The sequence below is a fragment of the Ciona robusta genome, chromosome 7 (assembly GCF_009617815.1).
Source record: "Ciona robusta chromosome 7, ASM961781v2".
NCBI lineage: Eukaryota > Metazoa > Chordata > Ascidiacea > Phlebobranchia > Cionidae > Ciona > Ciona robusta.
The window spans coordinates 787,651-815,607 of NC_143241.1; the positions used below are offsets into that span (position 1 = coordinate 787,651).

General features: G+C 35.1%; 1 protein-coding gene across 10 annotated transcripts; it reads right to left on the reverse strand.

The window, feature by feature from the left end:
• Positions 1-113: 113 nt before the first annotated feature.
• Positions 114-27,941, reverse strand: LOC149733267 (uncharacterized). 10 transcript variants are annotated; one of them, XM_089881215.1, is made up of 23 exons: positions 27,785-27,941; positions 27,238-27,415; positions 23,512-23,674; positions 23,152-23,237; positions 21,937-22,062; positions 21,046-21,122; positions 20,131-20,184; positions 18,716-18,877; positions 18,219-18,360; positions 17,172-17,229; positions 16,190-16,277; positions 15,060-15,126; positions 7,243-7,819; positions 6,715-6,789; positions 5,897-6,057; positions 5,462-5,571; positions 4,173-4,289; positions 3,695-3,806; positions 2,820-3,188; positions 2,303-2,381; positions 1,949-1,980; positions 1,649-1,892; positions 114-1,191 (listed from the first exon to the last, which is right to left on the reverse strand). In XM_089881215.1, the coding sequence occupies exons 1-23, from the start codon at positions 27,832-27,834 to the stop codon at positions 1,166-1,168; spliced, it is 3,153 nt and encodes a 1,050-aa protein (XP_089737341.1). In that variant the 5' UTR covers positions 27,835-27,941; the 3' UTR covers positions 114-1,165. The 10 variants fall into 10 exon arrangements, with proteins under 10 accessions (XP_089737341.1, XP_089737340.1, XP_089737339.1 ...); XM_089881214.1 differs by having other exon boundaries at positions 6,709-6,789; XM_089881213.1 differs by having other exon boundaries at positions 7,228-7,819.
• Positions 27,942-27,957: the final 16 nt, after the last annotated feature.

Genomic DNA, 27,957 nt, shown 5'->3' on the forward strand with positions numbered 1-27,957 from the left:
AAAATATGTTTATACTAATGGTCATCTAACCCCAGAGTTCTTCACCTATGTTCGTGAAGAAATTAAATTGCAAAATATCCACCGAAATGTTAAACCAAACATTAAGAACAAAATTTCTGTATAGAATCATATATTGTATTCGTTTTGCTTCGATTATATTCGTGACGTAATAACACAACAATGACAAAATACTGACGAAACTTTATTATAATGACGTCATTAAAACCGAAATAAGTTTATATCAGTGTTACGTCACAATTTTATAAATATTCACATAAATAAATGATGGCGTGATTAAATTATTAGGCTTGCTGAATAAAATAATTCCGATCCGAATTCGGGAAATAAACATAAAACACACGAACGGTGAAATTTCCGCGCGAATATAGAAAATACATCGGGTTTTGGCGATCAGTTTCAGCACAAGTTCGACTGTTTGCACATCAGTTGTGCCGGTGTTATCAATAATACGATCGAGCATAAATACAATGTCGCAGCGCAAGCTTAACAATATCGTCAAATCATTTCAAATCTATTCATATTTACAACAGGCAGCTGATGCGGGAAATCACTCATTTTGAGATATTACGACGTCATCACCATTGTGACGTCATACACACGTGACACTGCAGCGCGATAAATGAATGACAACACTAACATGAGCGACAACATACGTTGTAATGAAAGATGGTTCGAAACAAAACACTGGTTAGTCGTCAATGTACGGTTAGTGCATGCAGTTATACAGAACATGCAGGCCAGCCACGTTAGTAGATAAAACTGTTTCGTATAAAACGAAGTAAAGAGTTAGTTTAAAATCAGTGTACGTTATTTCACCTGCAAAGATATAAGTTAACTTTGTAAAATGTTTCATTTGATCAACAAAGTTTTAAAAACGTTTTGTTGAATACACCACGCATCACGTGTCATGCTTTCAAAACATGCAAACTTAGGGAGTGAGTACAAAAGGCTGGAACAGCTGAGCTGTTCCAAGCGCTTACATGCACATTGCACAAGCAATATACTCACAACGTTTGGTGACGTGGAATGTTGTTTCATGTATTACTGAGGCTATGTATGTATATGTTTGTATGTTTGTATGTGTGTGTGTGTGTGTGTGTGGCGCATAGCGCTGAATGTTTTACCAATGTTTGTACATTGAATATTACTCAACTGCTGTGGTGTTGTCATCTGAAAATATTGATAATATATTTGGGTTAGATTGGCGACACACGGCAGCAAAAAGTTGAATTATAAAATCTTCTTGCTACGTGTTTAGAATAATACTGAATATATGCGGGTTCGAAGCTACTGTGCTACAAGAACAAATCAAAGGGATCTTTATTATTATTTGCCTCCGTGGTGGCTGGGTTGGGGGTCGGGGTGGAGAAAATATCAAAGGGGTCAGTGGGGTCAGGGTGGGTAAGGGGGGAAACACCATTCGAACATGGGGGTTGGGAATTAACAGGGGCGATTTGGGGGCCAGATATTCCAAGCAAATCAAAATCCATGATAGAATCTTGTTTTGGTGGTTTGTTTATTCCATGATTATCACCATTGATCAAATCAACAATGGGTGTGTCGTCATCATACGGGTACTCGAAGTGTGGTTTGTCAAAGTCATCATCGAACGACAAGAGTTGCTCACCTGTTTCAACACCGTTGGTGACGACTGGTTCTTGTTTCATTTGTTTCGATGAAACGTCTTCATCCACTTCAACTTGGTTTGTTTCAATATCTTGTGCTTGCGACACTTGGTCCTCTGTGATTAGATCAGTAGTTTGATATAATTGATCCGTGTGTAGCGCATGTTCATTCACATCTGCAGCTAAATCGTTGTTTTCATTCGTCATATCTTCGTTGTTTGAAACTTCGACAGCAATATCTTTATCCTGTTTGTTGGAAAATTATTAACAAAATAGAAATAAACAAAACTAACAAACATTACATTAACTTCTGCTTCTTGTGTCTCTGGTTCATCTGTAATAAAAACACAATGTTAATTACATTGATCACAACAGACAAAGTGCGTTAATGAATACTTTCTACCAAGCATGTTAGCTTGTACTTTGAATCAAGTCTTCTGTCCTTGCTGGAAGAATATATAACCTAGATTTGATATTTTCTAACCATGTATGAACAACTACCAGGGCTCTTTAATATAAAGTCGAAAGGGTGTGGTTATACTGGTGTAAATATTCTTTGTTTACTCCCAAATGGGACGATAAATAGAATAAAAACATGTCCCATCTCACCCCACATTATTATACATGATATCTTATAGTTCAATTATACAGCCTACCTTCAGGTGTGGGGCTTGGTACAGCCACACGAACTGGCGTAACAGCAGCTGCTTCATCATGTTGCTCAGATATTTCCCCCTGTTTATAACGACACGTATCATATAATCACCGTTTATCGAGTTTAATAAATTGTTGAGAATAATTTATACCGATGACGTAAAAACGGCGGTTTGATTGCGACCAATAGTTTATTGTTATAACTTGCGACGGACGACAAGATTAATTTCATTGGTGGCGAAATTTATTTAACTTTGTACCACTTGTAGCGTAAATGTGCATTGCTAATTCTTTGTGTTTGTACAAAAGAGACGATAGCTCAGTGGAAATGGGGATAAATAGAAAGCACCACAGTTGTACTAGCGTGTTCGATACGCAAACCCGTGTTAACCGGTAAAAAAATAAAATATTTGATTTCTTCTTTGGCCAGCAAAAAGTTTTATGAGAAAAAAAACTGGTGACGATTTATGGGAGTTCGCCGTTGTTATAGTAACGGGTATGCATTGAAAATAAATTTACCTCTTGAATATTTTCTTGTGTGGTTTGTAATACGTATTCCCCTTCATCGTCCGACTCATCACGTGGTGTGTCCTCTTGTGACGTCACAGTAGGCTCGTTGACGCCACTTTCAACAGGTTCCAAACTGGTTGCTGGCTCAGGTTCGGGCTCGTTTTGCTCCAACGTTGAACTGGTTTCAACTGGTTCTTGTGGTTCCAGTACTTGTGGTTCCAGTACTTGTGGTTCCGGTTCTTGTGGTTCTGGTTCTTGTGGTTCCAGTTTTTGTGGTTCCGGTTCTTGTGGTTCTGGTTTTTGTGGTTCTGGTTCTTGTGGTTCTGGTTCTTGTGGTTCGGGTTCTTGTGTTGTTCCTTCTGCTGCTTTCTTTGCAAGCTGTAGCAAACATATTATATAAAGCGAGGCTTGCCAATATTTCCATGTTTTCTTTTATCGTCACATTTAGTTGTAAACAAATAATATTTACAGAATTAAAAAACCGTAACCCCGCAACTCTAAGAGACCGTTGTTAATTGTTCTAAACACGATCGGGAAAAGGAAAATTTAGATGTTAACGGTGATCCATCTTACCCCACAATACTATTTCTTGGTGGACATAATGATTTACAAAGATTATTCAAACGTCAAATGATTGTTACGCTTGAACTCCCTATGGGAAGTAAGATGACACCACATGCTTATTATTTAACGTGAGTTGGTTTCCGTGCAATAGTTTCGTCATTCATCGCTCATTTATTTACTTATAATAACTGGTGAAAGTGGCGTAAAGGAAGTACTTGTGGTGGCCCTGATATTTTGTAGTGAGCCAATTGTAGAATAAATCCCAGCTCCCATGACGTACCTCGCTGTAGTACCTCACCCATATACACTATACACCTTACTTCTCTCTCCCTCTCCACAGCTTCCCTGGCTTCCGTCTCAATATCAATGGGTTGCTTTCGTTCCTCCTCTTGTGCGACATCTTGCGGTTGGTCGAACATGTCTTTCACAGATCTACATTATTATTCAACAAGTTTAAACGAATATAACTTACTTAAACCATGCGCGGCCGAAACACGACAGTCTTTATAACACGGATGTTTATACACCTTATACCAGCTTAGGAGTTAACACGCACTTGTAACTGTTCAAATAATTGTTTTTTTAAAGCTTTTTTTAATGCAAGGCTGACAATTGCCGCTTAATATCATGTCGAACGAAGTCTATATATATCATACCATGGTGTAATTGCATAAGACACAAACACGGAAACAACTTTTATAGCCACGGCATGTGCGGAGGAAAACCAAGTAGCAGTTATTCATATACGATAAATCAAATCAAATCAAACCCATACACTGCGATATAAGGGACACATACTTTAAATTTTGTGCGGGGACGATATCGGTGTCGTCACGAGTGCCTGCCGGTGGAGGGCGCACCACTTCGCCGGTTGGTGTCGCTACAACTTCCGTCGTTCGTTTGGCGGGAACAGGTCTGTTGGTTTGATGGTCGTTAAGAAGGATATATAATGTAATGTATGCTCATGGTTGGTATAATGTAATGTATGGCTGATAATTTGGACAACCCATTAGTGACCACTGAGTTTGGAGCATTTGCCCAAAGACACATACGCCCACAATGGTAGCAGCGACGAGCCTTAAATCCATTATCACTGGGTTAAAGGACATATCAACGAAAGATCGAAAATTTTTGTACAGACAGAGATGCACATAGGTGATCTAAAGGTATCACCAGTATTTCAAAAAAACGGAACAATTTCGCGTGAGTAAAAACAAATTCAGCCTTGCGGCACAACATGAGATTTTTTATTAAAAAAATTCACTGAACTTGACCGTTGTTTTGTAATCACAAAGAAGAAGCACTATACCAATTCCGAAACTGAAATTTTCCTTACACGTTAAAAAACTAAAAACGGTCAAAGTTGAGTGATTTTTTTCTGATATCCCATGCATTACCGCGGGAAATCCCATGCATTACCGCATGGCCGACTTTTTTACTTCAGCGGTTGAATTTGCGGCTTTCTTTTTAAGAAGCTGTTTCGTTGTTGAAAACTTTGGTGGTACCTATATATCCCGTTTGAGTATTTTTAACAATAAACAAATTAAGTTTCGTCGGTATGCCCTTTTAAATACAGGCGCACTACTGCGCCACTGTACCGAACAAATGTGACGTCACTTACATCACGTGACAGTAGCAACCACGAAGTAATAATCGTGATCGGCAACATTTATATAAAACCACCACGAACAAATATGAAATGCTAATTGACTTTAAATAGCATAGACATTCTAATGTATAACGTTGTGTGAACATTTCGGTATCATAAATTACAACTAATTCTTCAGCAATATATAACCAGCGTTTAAATTTATTTATCTCTATTTCACACAAAACTTTAGAACAAGGTTTGCCCACCAGACGACGAGATATTTTATACGAGATTTTTTGTTTTTGATTTATGTTTTAGCGGAAAACAACCAATTACAAATTTGTTCTTTAGAAAAATTGCTACATGACGATATTTTGATTTTATATTTTTGAATTGAATGTCGTCATCATGGAGAGGACTTGCGTATATGAAGAACTTATGTTTTTGTGACGCAATAATAGAAAATAATTTGCTGCTAAGTTAAACATGAACTTACCGTTCATTAGAAGGGGATGCCCCTTCCTCGAAAACCTTCTTTGCGTCTTTAAGACTTTGTGAAGGAACGTATTCGTCTATCTCTGACTTACCCGCCTCGTTAACAACGTCCTGTGTTGTTTATATTGATTGAATGAATATATCTTGATAATCCTCACGTGTATAACACTAGTATTCTGTTTTATAAACCTCGAGCCCGCTTACGAGTTACCACATGTGAAACTTAGTGGGCGATTACTTTTTTATGTTTGGCTGATAATTTAGACAACCCATTAGAGACCACTGCCGTTAAATGTGTTGCCCAAAGACACATACGCCCGTGTAGTTTACCATAGTAAAAACATCAAGCATCAAACCAAGCGCCATCCGGTTATGCCGTTGAACTTTGTCAAGCCACTAAGACAACCGACACAGCCACACACAACAACGCACTCACCGCAACAACGGGTTTCTTTTCCACCTTGATCTTGTTCTTTGGTGTATATTCGGTTTTAGTGGGCGAGTCAAACATAGCGGCACGTGACTTGAGAAAATCTTGTGACAAACTGTAAGCGGGAAGCTCCTTCGTTCCTGCCGTTGGAGGGCGCACTATACCACCTATATAATGAAAACAATAGTTGTTAAACTTACAACAATTTTATATTAATATCGCCGTGGTTCGCCACCCTGCTTCTAGCCCAAGGTATAAGGATTCGAGACTCGTCGCTGCTACCATAGTGGGCGTATGTGTTCTTGGGCAAAACCTTTAACGGCAATTGCTCCAACTCAGTTGTCAATCACTAATGGGTTGTACAAATTATCACAAAGTTACATACAACTCGTAAACTGACACAAGGTGTATTAACACACGTGTTATAACAACTGTCGTTTCCACTCGAGGATAAATAAGTTACATTCAACATTAGGATATTAGTCCACCGCATATTAATTGTGAGCTCACAATCAAATATTGTTGGGTTGGGTTAGTAAACATGCTGCAAGGTTCAATATAAATGACGTAAACAACCTTAAGCCACGTATTTAAACGGTCAATTAACATGATATGGTATAGTGAGGTGGGGTAAGATGGTCCATGTTTGTACTTTTTCATTCATTTAGAGATAAACAAAGCATATTTACAGAGTTATATAACCGTATACTTGAGGCTCGTGTTGTTAAAAACATGGTCGGTAAATATGGGATGTAGGTGATAACAGGATCCCATCTTACCCCACAGTACTATACACGTGACATCGGTTCAATATTTACCGATACCTTCTTTCTCTTCATATGAACCCTCAGCAACAACTTTACGTTGGTTTGAGCCATCATCGCTACTGGGGTAACTCACTGTCGAATACGAGGTTAGTTTTAACATGCGGGTTTTATACAAGGTGGTTTGATTAATATATACTTGGAATTGGAAATATTAGTTTCTTTTAAACCCTGAAATGATGAAACATGCATAGCATAGATATGAAGGTTTGTTGCATCTTTATGCCAATTATACTATGTGACGGTTTTGAATAAAAAGTTTTGGTTTCGAACCTAAGTATTCTGTTAATATTATTAATGAAAACTAAACAGTTTGTGATGTTACGGTATTATTGCAATTGTTGTTGAGAAATTAGGAAAATAAACCTTCACTTACATGCGGTGAAACAGATTCATTGTAATAAACAAAGGAAAAATTTTTCATACAAACAATTCATTCAAAGGAAATTTCCAATCTAATTATTTCCAACCAAATATTAAAATAATAATCAAGAAACGAAACATGGGATGCACCTGTCTCCTCATTACCGTTCACCCAATCCTTGCTCTTTAATCTTCGGGGTGGGGGGGCTGATGACGTAGGTGATGACGCAGTTGAAGATGGTTTTTCGAACATACTTTTCATGGAGCTTACTTTAACAGCAGGGACATAGTCGGGTGATTCCTTTGTACCAGCGGGTGGGGGTCGAACTACATCCGCCATGTCTTCGTTTTCGCTGACGTTTGACGTTCTATCGCTGTGCTGTTGACCCGGTGACCTTGAACGTGACCTTTGACCTATTGATGACGTAGATGCGGTGCTGTGTCGACTGGTGCTACGCGCTGATGCGGTGGGTTGGGGATCAGGGCTTCGACCAATTCGTGGCGGGGAATGAATGTTCGAATCGCCGCCTGAGCTAGCAGATGGGGGTCGGGATCGCCTTGGCTTGTTGTCGCTTGTTTCAAATATAGCTTTAGTTTGCCGAAGGTCGGTACTGGGTGTGTAATCAGGTGTTATCTTTGTACCGGCAGGTGGCGATCGCACGATCTCGGTGGCCACTTGTACACTTGAAGTTTCAGTTGTTGTAGATTCAGTGTGAGTTGTAACAACAGGTTTATTTGATTTCTGTGAACGATAAACAAAATGTTGCCAATCAACATATACTCCAAGATAACATGGGAAACAGTTGGCTACTAAATCCTATTTTCTAAGCGTGTTTTCAATAATATTGCTTTAAATGAGCTGTGAATAGAATTCTGTAAACGTTCTTTGTTTACTATCCCTTGGGACGAGAAAACGGGATGTCCCATCTTACCCTACCCTACTGTATGCGGGGCATATATAACAATATATAATGACGTCATATAAACAATATAGCGACAAATTTGTGACGTCACAAGAACAGATTTATAATTATTAGAACATGAAACACTATGGATGATTATGGTCGACAACTATATGACAAACATAAGAAAATCCTTCTATATTACGTCACAATGATATATTACGTGCTATGGTACCATACACAGCATGAGAGGCGGCGGTAATTGAATTTGCAGTGAATTGCTTTAGCGGTTTCGTTTTCCGCACAGACAGGTCGGTTGAGGTTGACAATCAATAACGTAGCATCTGTGTAGCGTTTAAATATAATGGACGCTCAATATTCAACAGGGCTCCACTTTCAGTTTAACTTACGGCGCAAAAAACGCACTTAGGGTAAATGCCAAAGCGTCTTTTGTGACGTAATAATAACATCAGGTTGTTCCAAGAATCGTAAACCACAATAAATTATCTGTGGTTACTTTATATATACGACTAATATTGTTATTATGGGACAAACGTATACACTAAACAACATATGGTGGTTTCGAATCTTTGACGTTTTCCAAATTAATATGTCTACTTTACTTTTCGATGTTAAATCACTGTTAGCTGTTTATATGCTACACATAATATAAGGTATTTACGTTACAACATCGTCATTTATCTAAATAACACCAAACATAAGCGAAGTATCCATCACACACCGATACCAACACATGTGAACATAAAACCCTCTAACTTAGCTGATATAATAATGGTGCTTGCCTCGCTAAAAAAATCAAAAGAAAATGATACTTTGATGATATAATGCAACACATACAAACATTGGTATGTACTTTACTTGCGACATCGATATAAACGTAGCTGAGCTCATAAACCGTGTATTTAATACATAACTCATCGACCTCCAGGTTATTACACAGGTCGTCTGATAAAACGTCCCTTGGTACAAGGCATAAGGAAAGATAATGTTGTAATGCTGTTGGCTGTGGGGAAAGATTTACCTCTTGTTTTTAACAATTAACTAAGTCGGAGGCCACGGTCATAACATGCTGTAAATATTTCTTTTTTATCATCAAAAATGACAGGAAACTCGAGTGAAATGTCCCATCTTACCCCACCGTATTATACGTATTATACAATGCATAACTTGATTAAAATAAATAAATATACAATCTACTTGACACATTTACATAGATACATAGATAGAGACAGAACACAACTTTTTACCAAGTTTGGTTTGAAACCAGTCTGCCTAAACCAAACCTGAAGACGCAAATTCACCTTCAATATTTGTTATTATCATACACATACCTTTCCAACAACGTCTACAATTCTGTGAACTATAAAATGTTTACACTTTCAGTTTAAACTATAAATAATAATAGCGATGTAAAAAAACAAACAATTCAAATGTAACGTTTAAATAATATCAATAAATAACCATTAAAAATCAAACCCTCTTATGGCGTCACATATGATTGATTGACTTACTTTAAAATAAGCATTTCCCATCTTGGTGTAATTGCTCACTTACTTTTACCTTTGCACCCGATAATCATATGAAACACACGGATTGTACTCAAGCATAAGTGATCTAACACCACAAGCTTCGATACACCGGTCACTTAGTTTCATCACAACATCGCATAATTCATGAGTTGGACTCCATTGTATAATTAGCTTGTGCATCAATTATTTGTATGTGGGGTTCAAAACTCAGGCGTGTTGTTGAACAAACGGAAAATACACCAAGTTTAAATGACTGAAATACCTGATCGAATGATTTGAACGTATTTTCGCCTGTGTAGTTTCATTCGCAACTTTACAGGGCAAAAATACCACAGAAAATTTTGTTTCGAATAAACACGGCAATACGAGCACATAGAGTCATAGATGCTTTTAAAACTTTATACACATTCTTGTTGAACAAATAAACAATGAATAAACCTTCAAAACACCCCAGCCGTTGATCATGGTCATACATTCCTACTTTTACTAAAACACAACATTTTCGACATCTTCAGCCAGGTGCCGGTATAGCGATGACGTCACCATTCACGTGACCACGCATATGAATAATTCAAAGAAATCCAACACAGGCGACACAACAGTCTGCAACGTCACAATTGCCACGCCAAGTTACGTGATATATCTATATATGGTAGGGTGGGGTAAGATGGGACATGTTTTCATTCTCTTTCTCGTTTGAATTAGTAAAAAAGTAAAGAATATTTAGATAATTATAACCGTATCCCGCCGTTCTAAAACAGCGTTGTTAATTGTTCAAAACACGATAGGGAAATATGGGATATTATGTGTCAACAGCATCCATCTTACCCCCAGTTCTTTCCCTACAAACATATAACGACATCCATAATATCCGTAAACGCCAGCAAGTGAAAGTTACGTGTATATAGATTCCTTGCCTGGCATAACATATAGAAAAGTCAAATACATGATAATTATAGTCAGCCGAACCCACATGTATTAAATATTACTAACGAACAAGATTTATATTCCCTTTATTAACTCAGCAGTTAACAACCTTCGGTACCAACACGCCCAATATCTTAGATATGTCTACAATGTGTAAACACAATATTGAAACACGACGACTTCCGTATACTTATCATGGATACGTATCTATATTACACTGACAAGCAGAATGTATATTTTAAACTGCGTAACCAAATGATATCCGCTTATAACTGAATATAACATGGTTTATATTACATTTAGAAATGACCATATTTTATACTGTATAGTTTACAGCGTGTACCCGGCTCATAAATGATCATACTGTAACACGTCTCTATATTTCATTGACCGAATAATATACATTATACTACATAACCGGCTCATAGCATCTTATATTAAATGCAATACTTGTAGTAATAACTTACTGACCGCTCTGACTCAAGTGAATCTCTAATAAACTGACTTGCCGGCCAAGCGAGTCAAATAAATGACGTCACCCGTCAAATAAACGTGGCACGCATTGTATTTGTTGGTCACAAAATACTAAATTGGGTTTTGTCGTTTATAGCACTTTCTAATTGGTACAAGTCGCAGGGCGGTCGTAAACAAACTACACTACAGTGTCGTAGTTGTCACACACTACAAAGCACTGCTGCGGTGAAATACGTTCAACGAAATCTTGTGGGGGAAACAGTTCGGTTTAAATGATTACATCTGTTCTTGCATGGGGAGGGAATGTATGGGAATAATATTTAGGTAAACAAAGATAATGCTGGGAAATCTGATTTTCCCATTTCTCTGCACATTCCCACTCCCATGCCTTATAAATCAAGCCACAGTTAAAATACGACGTTTGACTATAACATATACAACTGTGGGACAAGAAAAAAAGGGGATACCGTTAACACCGAAATCCCATATTTTCCGATCGTGCTTTGAACTCGTTTAAACTCGTGAGAATACGGTTATACATTTCTGTAAATAATCCTCGTTTACTACCAAATGAGGAAAGAAAATGAAAACACGGACCATCTTACCCCGCCCGACTATACAACATTCTGTTTATGTCAAACTAACCTGACATTAAAATTACGTTAAATTAAATCGACTTGTAGACAAGGAAACACGTATGCTGTGAACAATCCAACAACATGAGATCACATGTGTTGTTCTGCCGTGGTTTGATTTGATAACTTCCTGGCTTGCTAATATTGGAACCAGGAGTCTGTATTGAACTTCCTACACCGATGCACTGGCTATGCGGGCGATCATACGTGTGCTGCTGAAACTTATAAACAATTCGCCAGCTTGTTCCCTTATAACTCGTTCGGCGGTAAGACCGTTTACATCTGTCCACAATTCAATATTGTAAGTCGTATTATCTCCTCGCAGCTGTAAACTAGCTGTTTTGATCGTCATACTGCAGCATATTAGACAACAGACGGCCGCATTGAGTGAAATAAATAATTCACAGAAACCATTTAAACCAGCGGTGTTTAGTCGCAACGATGGTTGTAATTGCCGATCAATCCTCACAGCCGAACACACGTTGAAAGTAAAAACACTTTAAATGAAACGCTTTTAGTCATTACACGGTATAGGCAACATATGCAATATGTTAAGTGAACAATTAAACAATGGGTTCCCGTGAAACGAAATATGAACGTGGTTTTGTTCACCAACTAACATATATACTTAAACAAGTGGAACAGATCCCGCTAAAAGGCATGCCTAATACACCACCAGTCAACCACTGTGCTACACACGACCACGCCCTAATATATGAACACCTTATCTCACAAGAAATATTTCACAATATTCTCCTCCTAACCTGACGACGTTATATGCTTTGCTACAACAAGATACCAAACTAACAAAAAGTCCATGATTGTGTTAATTCCATCTTTAACTTAAAACACTTCCTATTGAGGAAAGAGCAGAAACACAAATATTTTCGACCACGCAACACGTATGTCAATATTAGATCTTGATATGCACATGAGAAGATTTAATGTGTTCGTTCTGCAACGTATCTTGTCTTGAGTGAAACCTTCTTATGGCAAAGCTGCCTCATTTCTTATTCTAACACTTCGTTGGTTTTAATAATGCAATAGAACATGCATACATATGAAGTATCAACATGATAAAATAACTTTGCTTGTGAAATAAAAACGTCTGACTAAAATACTTGCCCAACTATTTACATGGCAGAGCAGGTCTAATTCAAGATAAAATTATTATACGGCGTGTCATAATTTGAAACTATGTTGTAATTAAGTATGCGACGTTATTTTAACGTTTAAAGAATAAACAACAATAATAAGGTTGATGTAATGTCAATGTACATGAAACAGCGTAGACATTTGTTGTTCGCAGAAATATATTAAAGGCAACTGTATACACCAAGTTAAATATGAGGGGTATGACGGGACATCTTTATCACATAAGTTCCAAATATCCTGATCGTGTTTTATTAAACAATCACCAACGGAATATGGAAGTCAGGAGAATAAGGTTATAAAATAATTCTTTAAATGTTCCTTGTTTACTACCACCTTAACCGAGAAAATAGAATGAAATAGTGTTCCATCTTACCCCAACCTACCATATCCACCAAATATACCTCACTAGACTCAAAACAAATTCAACCAATATCTCAACTATCTTAATTGGCCTTGCATTGAAACGCACATTAATGCACATATAACTGGTGGTGCTTCACACTGCAATGTGGGCATAAAGGGAAAGACTTTTCATTACAGGAAGCAAGAACGATCAACTACGTCATGTGTTGCTAAGCAACCATGCAACGCATAAAGTGGCTTGTGGTATGCATCATACGTAAGCGGTGACTGAAGTTATGAGTCGTTACATTTACTTCTCGTTACTTAGGTTCGTAGGAATATGTTGAGTAGATACCACGTATCATAGTATAAACAAACCTCACTCAATGTAAATAATGTCATGCAAAACAAATACTTATTAAAAGCAAAACTTACTTTTCACCTTTGAACACCAGAACACTTACAAGTTGTTACGGTCTAACTTAAAAATGACCAAATAGATTACAAAGCCCAAAGGGGTATATAAACAATAATAGAACTAAAACTGTGGGAAAATTTGATTAGACTAAGTTTAACAAAACGACCACCTAGTTTAAACTTGTAAGCAAAACGTCTAAAACCTAGTTAGCGGCAAATAGGGTTCACGATGTATAGATTTAAACAAACCAACATCGTGGTCCTTGTAGATCCTACTGGGTAGAAAATCGACATCCATGCCCTAATATAGAATATAGTGACGTAACACTTGCACCAATGAATCTCATTGGCTGAGAGTTTTTGAGTCATCGATTTTATTCGACGTGAGCAATCAAGCCGGTGTCTCGGTATGTCTCATGGGATATATAGTGACTTGTTGAAAGAAAGATACCTCGCCAACTTGTTTATTTGCCTGTCACCTCAGTCATAAGCATGCACAAGCACAACCCACTGAACCCAGTAAGATTAAGTGTTACTGAATACGTCATCAACAAATATCAAACACATCGTATTTTGTTGGGTTTGAACTTATGATTTTAAGCAATGGTGATAGTTATAGACAGAGCAATCATATTTAAAAAAAAACAGTCTCGTTCACTTCTTTGATTGTTATAACTGTGAAAAAGTTTACCCTGGTCCAGTGATCATGAATTTGGATGAAATAAAGGTCAGGATAGTAATTCAGGATATAATCGAATTGTGTTGTATGACTCTGATGTCAGTTTTGGCTAAAATGGCATCACCGGTCTTAATATAAATCTAACAGAATACAATTCGTTGAGTTATGTCGAATACGTGTTTCGCATGGAATTTGATCATGACTGTTATTATAACAAGGTATTAGGGAGCTAGTTAAACTAAAATGATAAGAAAAGACGACTTTGCAATTCTGTTCTAGATTGAACAATATTATTTATACAAACTAAAACAAAAACTAACTTTAAGCTGTTACATTGTGACGAATGTGACGTATTAAACTAATCAACTATCATGGAAACGAAGACACCCATACACAATAATTACTACGAATCGAAATGTTATAACAGACTTCGTGTCTTCGCGTATATCACGATACCTGATTATTACGTCACGGTAACACACGAACGTTATATTTATGATATTATAATTAAAAGAAATTGTCTTTTAAATAAAACGTTCATTGAGGGAAATATTAACATTTCACACGACTATAATTACCACCACTGACGCCTGACCCTATACTTAATTTTAACAGCTCACTTGCCCCATCCAGTGGGAACAAGTACTAGAAAAACCATCCACTATGTGGAGGTAAAGGGTAACTTACATGCATATATTACACATGTAGTTCCAAACACGATTGTCGCAAAACATAAATTGATTATCAATCGTTATTAAACAAACGCGGTAAAGAATATGTTTCAATTTAGATTACGTGATTACGTATAACTAGAATTCGACTAATGTAATCTACAACACTGGATATTTCCCACAGTCGTATACTAATGCATTATTAAACTTAATACACAAGTATCTCCTACCTTCTGTGATATACGACGTTCCACCTTCGGTCTGTTTGTGACGTCACTCTGCGTCATAGACTTGTATCTGCGAAGGGGAATTTATATCACGTGTTGTTTGAAAATGTCAATAAAACATTGAATAAAAAGAATAAGCAGCACATGGGGTACAAATGGAAAAATATTAATTAATTACACTTGGCTGATGTAAGCCAATCAGACTTATAACACGGGTAATATTATTATTTTATTGTGCACATGGCTGTGCAGTAGCTTCATACACCTTGTTCTTAAATACGAGTTAAGCTTCGAACAAGGTGTATGAATATAACGGTGCAACTTGTTTTCGTGACACCAATCATAGCGTCACATATGCTTGACTGCTCAACATGAATGAATGTAACTTGCCTTATCAACGCATGGCGAGGTAACAACAGTCGTTATAACACGGGTGTTTGGTTTCATACACCTCGTGCCTGCTTACAAGTTACCAAATATGTTACTTTGTTGGTGACTTTTAAAAAGCGGATAATTTGGAAAGCTCATTCGTGACGACCGTTTTTGTCAAAGAAAAATTGTCAATGAAAGGTTTTTACAACGGTAGCCGTGATAAATCCGTGAACTCTGAGGTAGAAACGAGCTAACCACTCTCCCACGTCACCGGACATTCATCAATATTAATATCATGTTAATTGCATTGTTGATTGGAAGTCGGTTTAATAATTGCTTTCGTAATTTCGATAAGTGTAATACACCGTTAAGTAAGTTTGTAAATAAACGCAAGCGATGTTGAAATAGAAAAAAATGCTTGGTTGTTAAATACGAGCATTATACATTGTAAAAAATCAAAGAAAACACAAAATAGTGAATCTACATCTAATTGGATTAAGATGGAATAACGTTAGTTCATTAGTTCCTAATTTCCCAAGCGTGTTTTTAATAACAAACAATGTTTTTTTAGAGTCGTTAGAATGCGGTTGAATGACTCTGTAAATATTCTTGGTTTAATAACCAAATGAGACGGCAAAAGAGAATGAAAACATGGACCATCTTACCCCAGCCTAACAGCATTAAGTTCAACCAATTGTATAATAAGAGATATGTTTCGTGTAAATGCATTGTCAGTCTCTCTTATCCAAATATAATGTTACCTTTTCAATCTATCTTTAACCGAATCCTCCCCTATCATTTCATCATACACGGGTTCCGATGACTTAACCGTTTCAATGTTGCGGGAATCTGTGATAAAAAAACATCAATGTGATTGAGATGGTCACTTAAATACCCTCGCATGACGTTATAACATGGGTGCCCGCTTATGAGTTACTACGAATGTAACTTTGTCTTTGTGGGTGATTATTATTTTGGATTTTTTTGTAGTGTTGACAATACAGCCAATAAAGACATATGGGTTGGAGACACATTAGTAAACAATACTAAATCAAAATATACACATAATTACAACGTAGTTTGATTTATATTTATATAATTAGAACAATCTCACTATAAATACGTATGTGGGTATAGTATAGCCTATTGTTTCGTATGTACTGAATTAGTAGTATTACGAACACGTAGCAGTTAGGCACCCGCCACCCGCTACTCTTACTTAGTGTTAAATATTCAAACACGTTATATATCGGCAATTATAATTAATAAAGGATGTCGTTTGTGTTTATAACTTCCGGGCTGAACAATAGTTTGCATTATGCGTGCCGTGTGCAAATATATTGTTTATAATTCATTGTGTCATCAATGTTAAAGTTTTGCGCAAATCTCATTAAATAAAGTTGAATTGATTATTTAACTTTTTAAAAAGGATAGCGAAGGTCATATTTAAAAAGCGAAGGAAAACAATAGTAAAACGAGAGTCGTTTAAAACGCGCTATGGATAAAATGTGTGGCATATCAAGGAATATAAACGCTAACTATAAACGAATATGTTAAGAGAATATGAACAAGTTAAGTATATATAAGAGCAACAAGTAGCATTCTACCAACTTACCGTTTGTCGGCAGGAAGTTAAAATGAAGTTCTAGGTTTGTTTTGCGAGACAAAAATATTCGCATTTTTGTCGGGGTCATTTTAAACTAACTACAAGACTCTAAATTATGAACGCTGCAAAACACGAACCTTCTAACGACGTCTTTACTTCGTAATGAACCTTTGTCGCGGGTTCCTTGGGTTTAATCTGTGAAAAAAAGCGGTGGTAATAACGCAGTGATGCAAGGTATCAACTAGTTATAAAGCAAACCATACATACGTCATACAGGTTGAAATATATTGGTCAACACTGTATTCGACCTATTGATTATAGGTCACAACTACAATGATGGTATATTAGGTATCAATACATGGTAACTTTGTTTCAGTCAATACACAATCCATTTAAAAGTAATTGATACGCGAGATTGGAATGTGTTTGATTACCGATGGGGACGTGTGTTAAAGATTTCTGGTGGAATATATTTGTTTATTTTAATTCATTTAAAAGGGTTATAAAGTATTGTTTCTGGCACACCTGATATAATAATTAATGAAGTTTGTTTGGTAAAATATATTTCTAGCTCAAGAACTATTTAGCTTTAAAACTTGATATATTGAACCAATTAAACATTGAACAGAATTATTATGATTTAGAAAACTACCATACACCCTACCATGCTTGGTTGGACATATAACATACACCACACAAGTTTTCTATATCCATTCAAAAATAACTTTATGACACAGAAAATTCAAAATTCAAAATATTTTAAAACAAAATTGTGATGTTTTTTTCGCAGAGACTGATGGTGTGATGTAGGTGATATCTTTTATTAAACAATTGCTTAAACTTGAATTTTGTCTGTTACGTTTTTGTAGAACCTCATTATATTGAAATGCGTGTTATAAACAGAAGACCTTTAATTACTGGGTTAAAAGCAGGTCTGCTATTATAACATTTAACTTTTTATAACATTATAACATTTGATTATAACAAATAACACAGATTAATGATTGGGTAACACTAACATGTTCATATACATCATTGTTGTTGCCTCCATTTACAAATAACTTAAGGACAATTTCAACTAAATATGTAATGCAGGTAATAAATACTTAATTTGAATTAAAGTTTTCTGTATATTACTTCAGTTGCTATTTATAAAGTTGATGCAAAAGTAAACAATTACTTACCTGTTCTGGTTTTGGAACAGACGAGTTTTCGAACTTTTTCTTTAATTCACCAAGTTCAACTTCATACACCTCGTCCGTGGGTGCGTCATCCGGGCGGATAACATCTAACGTCACATGGTTAATTGGTTCCGTTGTACGAGCACTGTGAATGCATGAGTAAGTTGATATCTGGTTGTTTTAATTCATTGTAATAAAAGATGGAAGAACTGTTGAATGGCCAATCCCCACAGGTTGTATAGTAGGTAGAAAGTATCCACATATAGCTGTGTGAAACATGGGTTATATTGTTTTGTATGTGGGGATAAATACGAGTTACCAACTTTGGGGGTGTTTATTTTATTTTAGAACTTAGATTAGATTAGTGACTACTGTATTGGGGAACTTGCCGTTAAGTGTCTTTCCTAAAAACACATACAACCCCAATGGTAGCCTCTGCTATAGGAAGGCATGGTAACCACTGTGACATCGGGCTTAAAAACATTTCAAATAAAATTTACATATGTGTGTTCCTTGTGTCGGGGCTCCTTGGCGCCACCGCCTGTTCATCTTTCCTTATCTCGAAGTGCGACTTGATGCTCGATAAATCCACATTAACCCCGTCCACATCCACCCGTGGTTCGCTTGTCTTAGGTTGTTGGACAAATATTTCATCTTGAAACCTGCGGTGTATAGTAGGGTGGGGTAAGCTAATGTGTAAGAAAACTATCCACACGTTTAATCACTTGTATAGTAAGGTGGGATAAGATCAAGATATGCGTTCATTCCCTTTTTTCATTGCATTTCTTGGTAGATCCACAATTATTTACACACATATATATATATATATATAATGGGATCCTCAAACTTTACAAGAACATTCATAATTGTTAACACAATTAGGGAAAATGGGATATTATGTTCTAACAGTATCCATCTTACCCCACAGCACTATAAGTTGGTCATAATGCAACAGCTATGAGCACATAGTTAGTTTATAGATATCGAGTCATTTCCTCTTGGGACAATCTGGCATCAAGCAAATGTATTATACGGCATTATGTTAATTGTTTGGAAAGTTAATTTCATTTTTAACCAAAGACAAGTTATAAAAAAGATTGGCATCAGTGATATAAGAAAGTATGAAATCATCTGAAATTAGATTTTAATTTTTAAAGATTTAAACATTTTTTAAAATGTAGGTGGCATTTTTGCTGTAAATTTATATATTGATGAAACAATTAATATGGTGGGAACTGTGAAAGTTATTAACTGTATCAAGACAATGGAGACGATACAGGACAGTGAACATGATGGTGGAAACATCCCCCAACTTTATTGCTTGAAAATATGCTGCTATTTACGTGAAGCAGAGACACCCATATTTGCAGATGGCTGACTATGCTTTGTTTGTTGTTAATGATTCACTAGTTACTGCACACGCCGGTACTAAGGTGATGTCATATTCAATATTAAAACATATTTATTAACCTTGATTTAAACTTTCTCGTCATGCATGGGAAAATTGAACGAGAAATTGATGAATAGTAATAAAGGCAAAGATATTTTTCATTTACTTATAGTCCTGTTTGGTAGTAAATAAAGAATATTTACAGCACTGGACTATGGAACTAAATAATCGTATCCTCACAACCCTCAAAAAGAGTTGTTGATTGTTAAAAACATGATTGGAAAATATGAAATATTATGAATTAAAGGTGTCCCATCTAAGATGATCTCACCCCATGGTACCATGGTATAATATTCACACATAGTAAAACCTGTGTAACTATAAACATACATTTAATAAAATGATTAGATTTGTATGGCAGTTAAATATAAAGGGCATGCAACTACAAGCAAAACATATATCATGCTATGAAGAATGATTGAAGTTTAGAAGAGTGACTTGCTGTAACTAATATACGTCATGCACCTTATTTTTTTCATTTGTGGTTGTGAAGACTTTCCTTTTAGTGAAGAACTTTTCCTGTTATATAGTTAGTAAGGAAGTAAAGTTACCGATATCTAGCAGAGAGAGTAAAAGGTTACAAAGTTAAATAGTTGTCCATGCATGCTGTGCGAAGTGTAAACAAGGCAAGTTAAATAATAAACCAAAAGTTAGCTGCATGCAAAACAATTAGTGTTTCAAACAGCTTAGTTATGTTCATTTTAAAACACCACACATCTATAACAAAATTATAATTTACAAGTGAAAATAAAAACAAGTTTTAAATTACGTTTAAGTTGTGTGTTTGCAGGGTGTATGCAATGAATTGTATAAATAATTGATTATTGTTTCATCTTATGATGGATATATACCAAGGAGGGAACGTTCACCAATTTAATGTAATTCACTTGCAGACAAGGCCTTAAAATATTTATGTTGATAACGCAGCAAGTTTTATGGAATAATCGACCTGCCACAAGTTGATTATTAATCACACACACCAATGTTGGGTAATAATAATAAAGCCAGCCAATGCTAAGGTCATGTAAGGGAATGATAAACAGGCTTACAAACTGTCGTAGTCAATGCTCATATTACACTTTTATCATAAACATTGCAAAAAAAACGTGCATAACACAACACCCTACACAATACAAAGAAACACAAGCCCATTATATGCACCACACCTGGTGTGGCTCAGTAGATGTTTTTTGCATTGCATTAACATTAAGACCAAAAAGTTTATTTTATTTTTTCAAGTTTTAGGAATGTGTGTCTAACTACTCCTGGATCTCAGGTTATTTCAAAGTTTAGCATATGTACCCCACACGTGTATATCTTACACAGACATACATTCCCCAAGTATATCATAAGTAACCAACATATATTTGCCATACATACTTTGAAACGGAATCTTTGATAGCTGTTTTGCTGATGGGAGACTTAACAACGTTGGTTGATTTCGCATTTGATGAACTCTGTAAAACATGAAATTATTCCCAGGAATTTAACTAAGATATTTTGGTTTGTGGAAATTTAAGTCTTTAAGATTTGATGATTGTGGGTTAAAGGTAGTGATTGGAAATTAGCAATTGTTAGCTTTAAATTAATGAGGAATTGACATATTACAATTGTGATTTAATTTACACTGTAGTAGCATTTGAATAAAAAGTAAAAACTAATATTATGTTTCTTTTACTGAAAGATTTTATACTAAAGCCGTGTATATCCCTATATTTAGGGAAGGCCATTTATTATGTAGCACTATAGCAGTGATTAGTTGGTGGATATTGAATAGGTGGAGAAAAAATATTCAGCAAAACAATTTCCATACAAGTACAATATACAGTAGGATGGGGTAAGATGGTCCATGTTTTTATTCTCCTTTATCGTCCTATTTAGTTGTAAACAAAAAACATTCACAGGATATATAGGGGTGGCCTAAACACTCTGAAAGGGTGTTGTTAAAAACATGATTAGGAAATATGGGATTTATATGATATCCCATCTTACCCCAAAGTAACATATTGAACCAGTTGGTGTCTTGGGAAGCAAAACCCCCTATCACAAATAAGCGGAACAAATATGTTAGTGGACTTGGAGGTTAGTACAGAACATAAAACACTTGGACACATAACTAATATACCAACAACAACTGCAACGACAACATAAATGGATAATTAAATGAATAAATAAACAATGACTCCAATATATTGCAGTGAATATATTGTCTGAAACAAACGTGTTAAAACTTTCCGAGCAATAGACAACAAGTGAGCAGGCTTCTCTTACCCAGGTACTCGTATACACCACTGGTGTTGGGGTTTCCTTTGTTTCAAACTTGCTACACAACCGACGTAAGCGCGTACCACGAACTACCATAGCATAGTTAGCAGTATTGCGGCTCATTACGACACACTAATAATCCAAAGCAGCAATAAAGCAAAAGTTTAGCCCAACATTAAAACTTAAGACAAACATATCACACACAAACATGAAAAGTATGCTTGATAGATATTTATGTTGCATTCTCTTCACTTTGACCTAATAAGTTCCAATAAACATATCATACTACACATATTGCATGAACAAATATAATACCGGGTGTGACATTCTCCGCTACTGACTAAACTAGTCGCCGCCTTATTAAATATTCTTTTAACTTGTTTATAAGATCATTTATATGTTTATTGTATCTTTATTTACAATCCACAACTTATTGTATATATATTCAAACAACAAATATTCCACCAATAGTGATGTTAGCAGCCCACACCATAATTTCTCTCATTAACCAGATTTTAAATATACAAGACAAGTAGACAACAAACGCATCACTTTCCAAACAATGCTAATACTTTGTATAAACCAATAAACCACTAACTACAAGCAATAAACAAATCTTTCATCTTTCCATCATAACTATCTATAATGGTTTATATACAAACATTAAAGTAATGGCTCATTGACAGCAATTGAGAAAAGTGGTATAACATGATGTAGAGAATATAATAACAGGAAAATTAGGCTTTTAAAGATGCTTGATTAAAAGTTGTAAGTGATTTATTGTGAGTGTGTAATATGAGTGAACTCGCTGTTTGGTTTATCAGAGAAATAAGGGAAGGCAGATAGATCAATTATTTGCAAAGTAAGTCAACAAGGAAGTAGGCTATTCAATAAAGCTATTCATGTAAGGAATTGCAAACAAATGAGGTGTTGTCATCATAGATGGTGAAGTTTTTATAATACAGGGAAGGCATGGATATTTAGACACACATCATTATGGAACAAATTTGAATCCATTGCTACTGATTAATCTACTGTAGAAAATCCCAGTGGGCATGCATGACACCCCAGGTTTGGGACCAATATCTCATATAAAGTTGACACATGCTAATTCACAAGCATAAAACACCTTTGTTAAAAAGCTGATGAGAATTATTGTTCCAACCAGGACTAAAATCAATGCACTAATTAACTGTCAATCAAACAGTAAACACCTCATACCTTGGATGAGTTTTCAAACTGTGCCTTCAGTTTATTAAGTTCCACGGCATAGTTTTCTTCTTTAACTTCTTCTCGGTTAACAGGAACTATTCAATGAAAAATAAAAGTTTTTATAATGTTGGCTAAAACATGTAATATATATAACATGTGTTTTTACAAAACATATTATGTAAAAACCCTTTTTTATATGATGCAAACTGTAATAATAAATTATTCTAAAGGAGATGTTCCGCTAATTTTGTGTGTGTATACACGTTTTGACGCCCTATTGAATATACTTAGAAATGACACAACACCCTAATTATGATAAAAATAATATAGTGGTTTTTCCACCACACAGAACAAATAAAGTTACATTACCAATATTCTCGGGTAGTAATTGTCGTTTGACAGATTTTTCCCTTGCTAATGCAACTGCTGCAGGAGCTTTATGACTTGGTGATGGGGCAGGTTGGGATGCATTCGAAACCTCCCATTGTGACCTCATAGACTTGATGTCGGGCAACTCATAATCTTCAACAACCTGGTTAATATGAGATGTATGTAGCAGGTTAGTATTATTAATAGATGCTAAAAAGATAAAACAATTATTCAGCTACAAAGCTACATACATGACAACTCAAAAACAGAACACCCGTGTTATAATGGCTACCGTTGTCCACTAAACAAGTTACATTCATGTTGATAAAACTAATCGTAAACTGTAAACATCAACAAGGTATAATTACTATAACCATTGTGTGAATTATAAAAGAATTTGTATATATTTATTTATTCTAAATTACTTTGTGCATAAACAGTATTACCATATTTGTAAATACGCAGACGCACAGTTACAAATACAGGATAAATCACACGGTACGAAACAGACCAAGCATAGCCTTATAACCATATAGAGGAATGTGAACGAGTGCTAAGACAAGGTGTGACCTACGCGACACGAACTCTGAAGGAATTTGCTTTCGTATTATCGACATTCCTAACCGATGTCGTTTGTATAATCCATGTTATATGCAACTGCTACCAGTCATGGTCGCGCTTAAGTTGGGTGCATGGGGAAAAATAAACAAGAAATGGTAAGATGGTTTCATAGCTAGTTGGTTGATGTTGTTCAAATGTGCGTGTAACATTAATGGGTGGATGTCGGTTGTATTTATAAACTAATCATCTACATTCTGCAAGGAGACTTCTAAATATAAATTCGCCTCAAGGTAGAAAGTTTTTAAATTCACTTTCGAACAAAGCAGGACGCTTCGCTGCACAATATACGGCTCGTTGGTTGCACTTTGTCAAAAACATTGAACAAGCAACAGCGGGCAAATAAAACGGTCGGTTACCCTTTATATATACTCGTCTTGTTTACACGATAACTCAACTTAACGAGAATACGAAAATTTTATTCCAGACCTTCGTAGTTTCTTTCTTGCAAACAATATTACATTTTTACCAAAACAAAGACATGGATTCGATTCCGGATTTAGTATTTCTTTATAAATATATTAAATACAGAATTTGTATCTTGTTTTACGTTGACATAAGATGTACACAAAAAGGCATTAAGTAAATTAATTTAATGGAAAAAACATTTAAATTGTGAAAACTTAAGCGATCTGCAATTAATTAATCTTCGTATTGTAGCCGAAGGCATTTAGTTTCCAAGCCGGTAGTTACCGTTTAAATTGGCATACTGAGCTAATGTAGCAGTTTTATATTTTTACTAACAAGAAGTTTGCCAAAAGTCTTTGAAACATAGTCAGTAAAACACTAAACTATTCATGGTTTGCATTTTTATAGAACGGCAGTAAAACGACTGTTAAGTTAAAATGTTCGCTGTGTCCTATATGCGATGTTTTAATAAACCCATAATTAAACTCATGGCGCCCATGCATGACGTAACAAAGAATTCTTGTTCGCCAATCAAGAGGTGTGTTATTATAAGCCGAGATGAAATACGAATTCCACCTACACCGTGTGCGCAATGAATAATGAAAATACTTGATGCGAATGAAATATATATATCATGATAATTAATATATAATGAATATTGTGTGTGAACGATTCGAAAGTCATTTTTTTATAAGATGTTTTAAAACCTGATCGATCTGTCAATAGTTATAAAAGTGGCTACGTTTCATCAACACAATGAAACTAATTAATTCGTCTTATTAACCAATCAACGTAACGTTTTATATCAAATATTGAGAACAACTTAAGCGAGTGAGGTTCTGTAGTTTGCCCTGGATCAATAAATGCATTAACAGAAACTAAATTAACCATCACGCGTTGCCATGAAAGTAGTCGTCCAGTTTATTGATTAATTAATAAAACTGAGTGACAAAGTTGAACTACGTAATGCAGTGACAAACCACATTTTGCACCTAATTATAACGTAATGTGGAGAAAATCTCATATTTTGTGATTGTGTTTTAAACAATTACTACTTTTAAAGTCGTGAGAATATGGTAAAATACAATTCTGTCAACATTATTTGTTTTCTACCAAATAGGGAGAAAAGTGAATAAAAACTTGTCCCATCTTAACCCACCCTACTATACGTAAAGTTCATGCTTTTATCAACAAAACGACATGGAAGCATAACAGTGTAGTATCGGTAACAACGCTCTAATCTTCCCCGTAACCCCTGGGGAGTGATCACATTAATCCTACGAAAGAACAGCCGATGCAACAAATCCGATGCCAAGGGTCGCCTAACTGTGTCACGCCCTTTGTCCTTCTATTAATATTCTTAGTGTTTCTGTGCCCTGGTTTACACGATGTAGAAAAACTTTTATTTGAGTGCATTTAAAAAGACAGTTTAAATAATTAAATATGAATATAAAGATTTGGTGAGTTTGGAAAATTGATGGAAATCGAATCTTCAACTTAAACATATTTAAATGGTGCTTTGGTGCATATAACGACATAATAAAACTTTTCAAACATAATTTTTTAACCATTTGAATGAATGAGCGAATATAAGTTATTTGTCCTTTATATATATATATATAATTGTCAATAGGGCATTTCCCATTAATATATTTTTCTGGGAAAACAATTTTCCCTTCCAAAACAGACTCACACACAAATACATGTGTAATAGTGTACAACTAAAACTAATAAAAACATCCCATTTGTTCAATATAAAAGCAAGCAACAAGGACTCAAAATTTATAATTTCCTTTTAGGACTGCAATATAGAAGCATGCCATAATGGATATAAACACATTAAATATAAACACAAGCATAAAATAAGGTTCAGGTTTTTAATTTCATACAACGTTGAAGAAAGGTTTGCATTTTGTTTTATATGAATCAGAGGTACCTTTGCCAAACATATCTTTATATTTATAACAAAGCAGATATAAAGAGGTAACGAAATATAAGTTAGTTTGGCCAGTACCACTGCATTCAATCAAAAAAAGTTAAAATAGCAGTGGCTCCCAATTAAGATAAACCTAGTTAAAAAATATATATATTGAGAGCATTTTTCGAAATACTTAATCATCCGTAGTAATCTTACTTAATGAAAAGCTTAAATATTGTAATGCTCAACTTAACGATTAAACTGACATGCAAATACAAGAGCTAATTTAGCTTCAAAGCACTACAAGAGATCAAAATAAACAATATAATTAAAATTAACTTATAGCACTTTTGTCTAGATACCAACATTGTTTAAATTTGTGAAAATCTTTTCAGTGAATGAAAAATGTTAATTTGTTAAGAAATATGAAAATAAAATAAAATGAGGTAAAAAAGTGAAACTATGCCAACTCAGAAGCCTACAAAATTGAAATCTGTCTGAAGATTAATTAATTTATAAATTGATTAATATTTAAGTGGTTTGTTTGTACCGGCATTTTTAAAGAGAATGTGTAAAACCTCACTTACATGTTAAATAGTAGGTGTACCAACTAAAAAATGTAAGTATATATATATGTTTTAACAGATATGGACGCTATATCCTGTCCTTTCATTCTATTTATCAATCTTTGCAACCAGAATTAAAGAGACAAATAAAGTTATTAATATATTATTATTCATAAATGTATATTCCTAAATATGAGGCAATACTTTCCAACACACCTGTTCATCAGCCTTCACAACTTCGGCAGTCGTAGTATGTGTTGTAGCTTCTTGTCCACCATTTTGAAACTTTTCATTGGAGGGACTTTTAGGTGAAGCAGTTTTAACCACAGGTGACTTAGGTGCGAGGTAATCTATGGTTCCTATGTCAGCTTTTGAACTCCACAGTTGTCGTGTCCTGTAACATAGATATATTATATATCTTTGTATATATTAAACATATCTATATCCTTGTTGCTTATGAAGCACATAAAGACTCCAAAGTTACATTCAGTCGTTCATAAAGTATAATATTAGTAGGATTAAAATTATCAATGTTAAGAATTGCTTATAAAGAAATTAAACTCATGCTTATTTTATTTATTTTTCCGAAAAGATAAGGTGTTATTTATATCACTTCATTATTTAGAGATTGAGCGAAGGGAATAAAACATTGCCAATTTAAAAAGCCAAGTAAAAGTAGCTTGGTTTTTGGACAAACTTAGTTACTTTTTATTAAACATTACGACTTTGGGGAGAAATCTAAATAAGCAATAGTTTGACTCACTTGTTTAGATTGTTCAAGATACTTTCCTCTTCATGTTCAGAGTCTGACATTTCAACTTACAAGTTACCAGACTCACAAGAAATCAGGAAATCCTAATGAACTAACAGACAGAATGTTACTGATAAAATAATATTTACAAATCAAACTAATGGTAATGATATGAAGACGTTAAG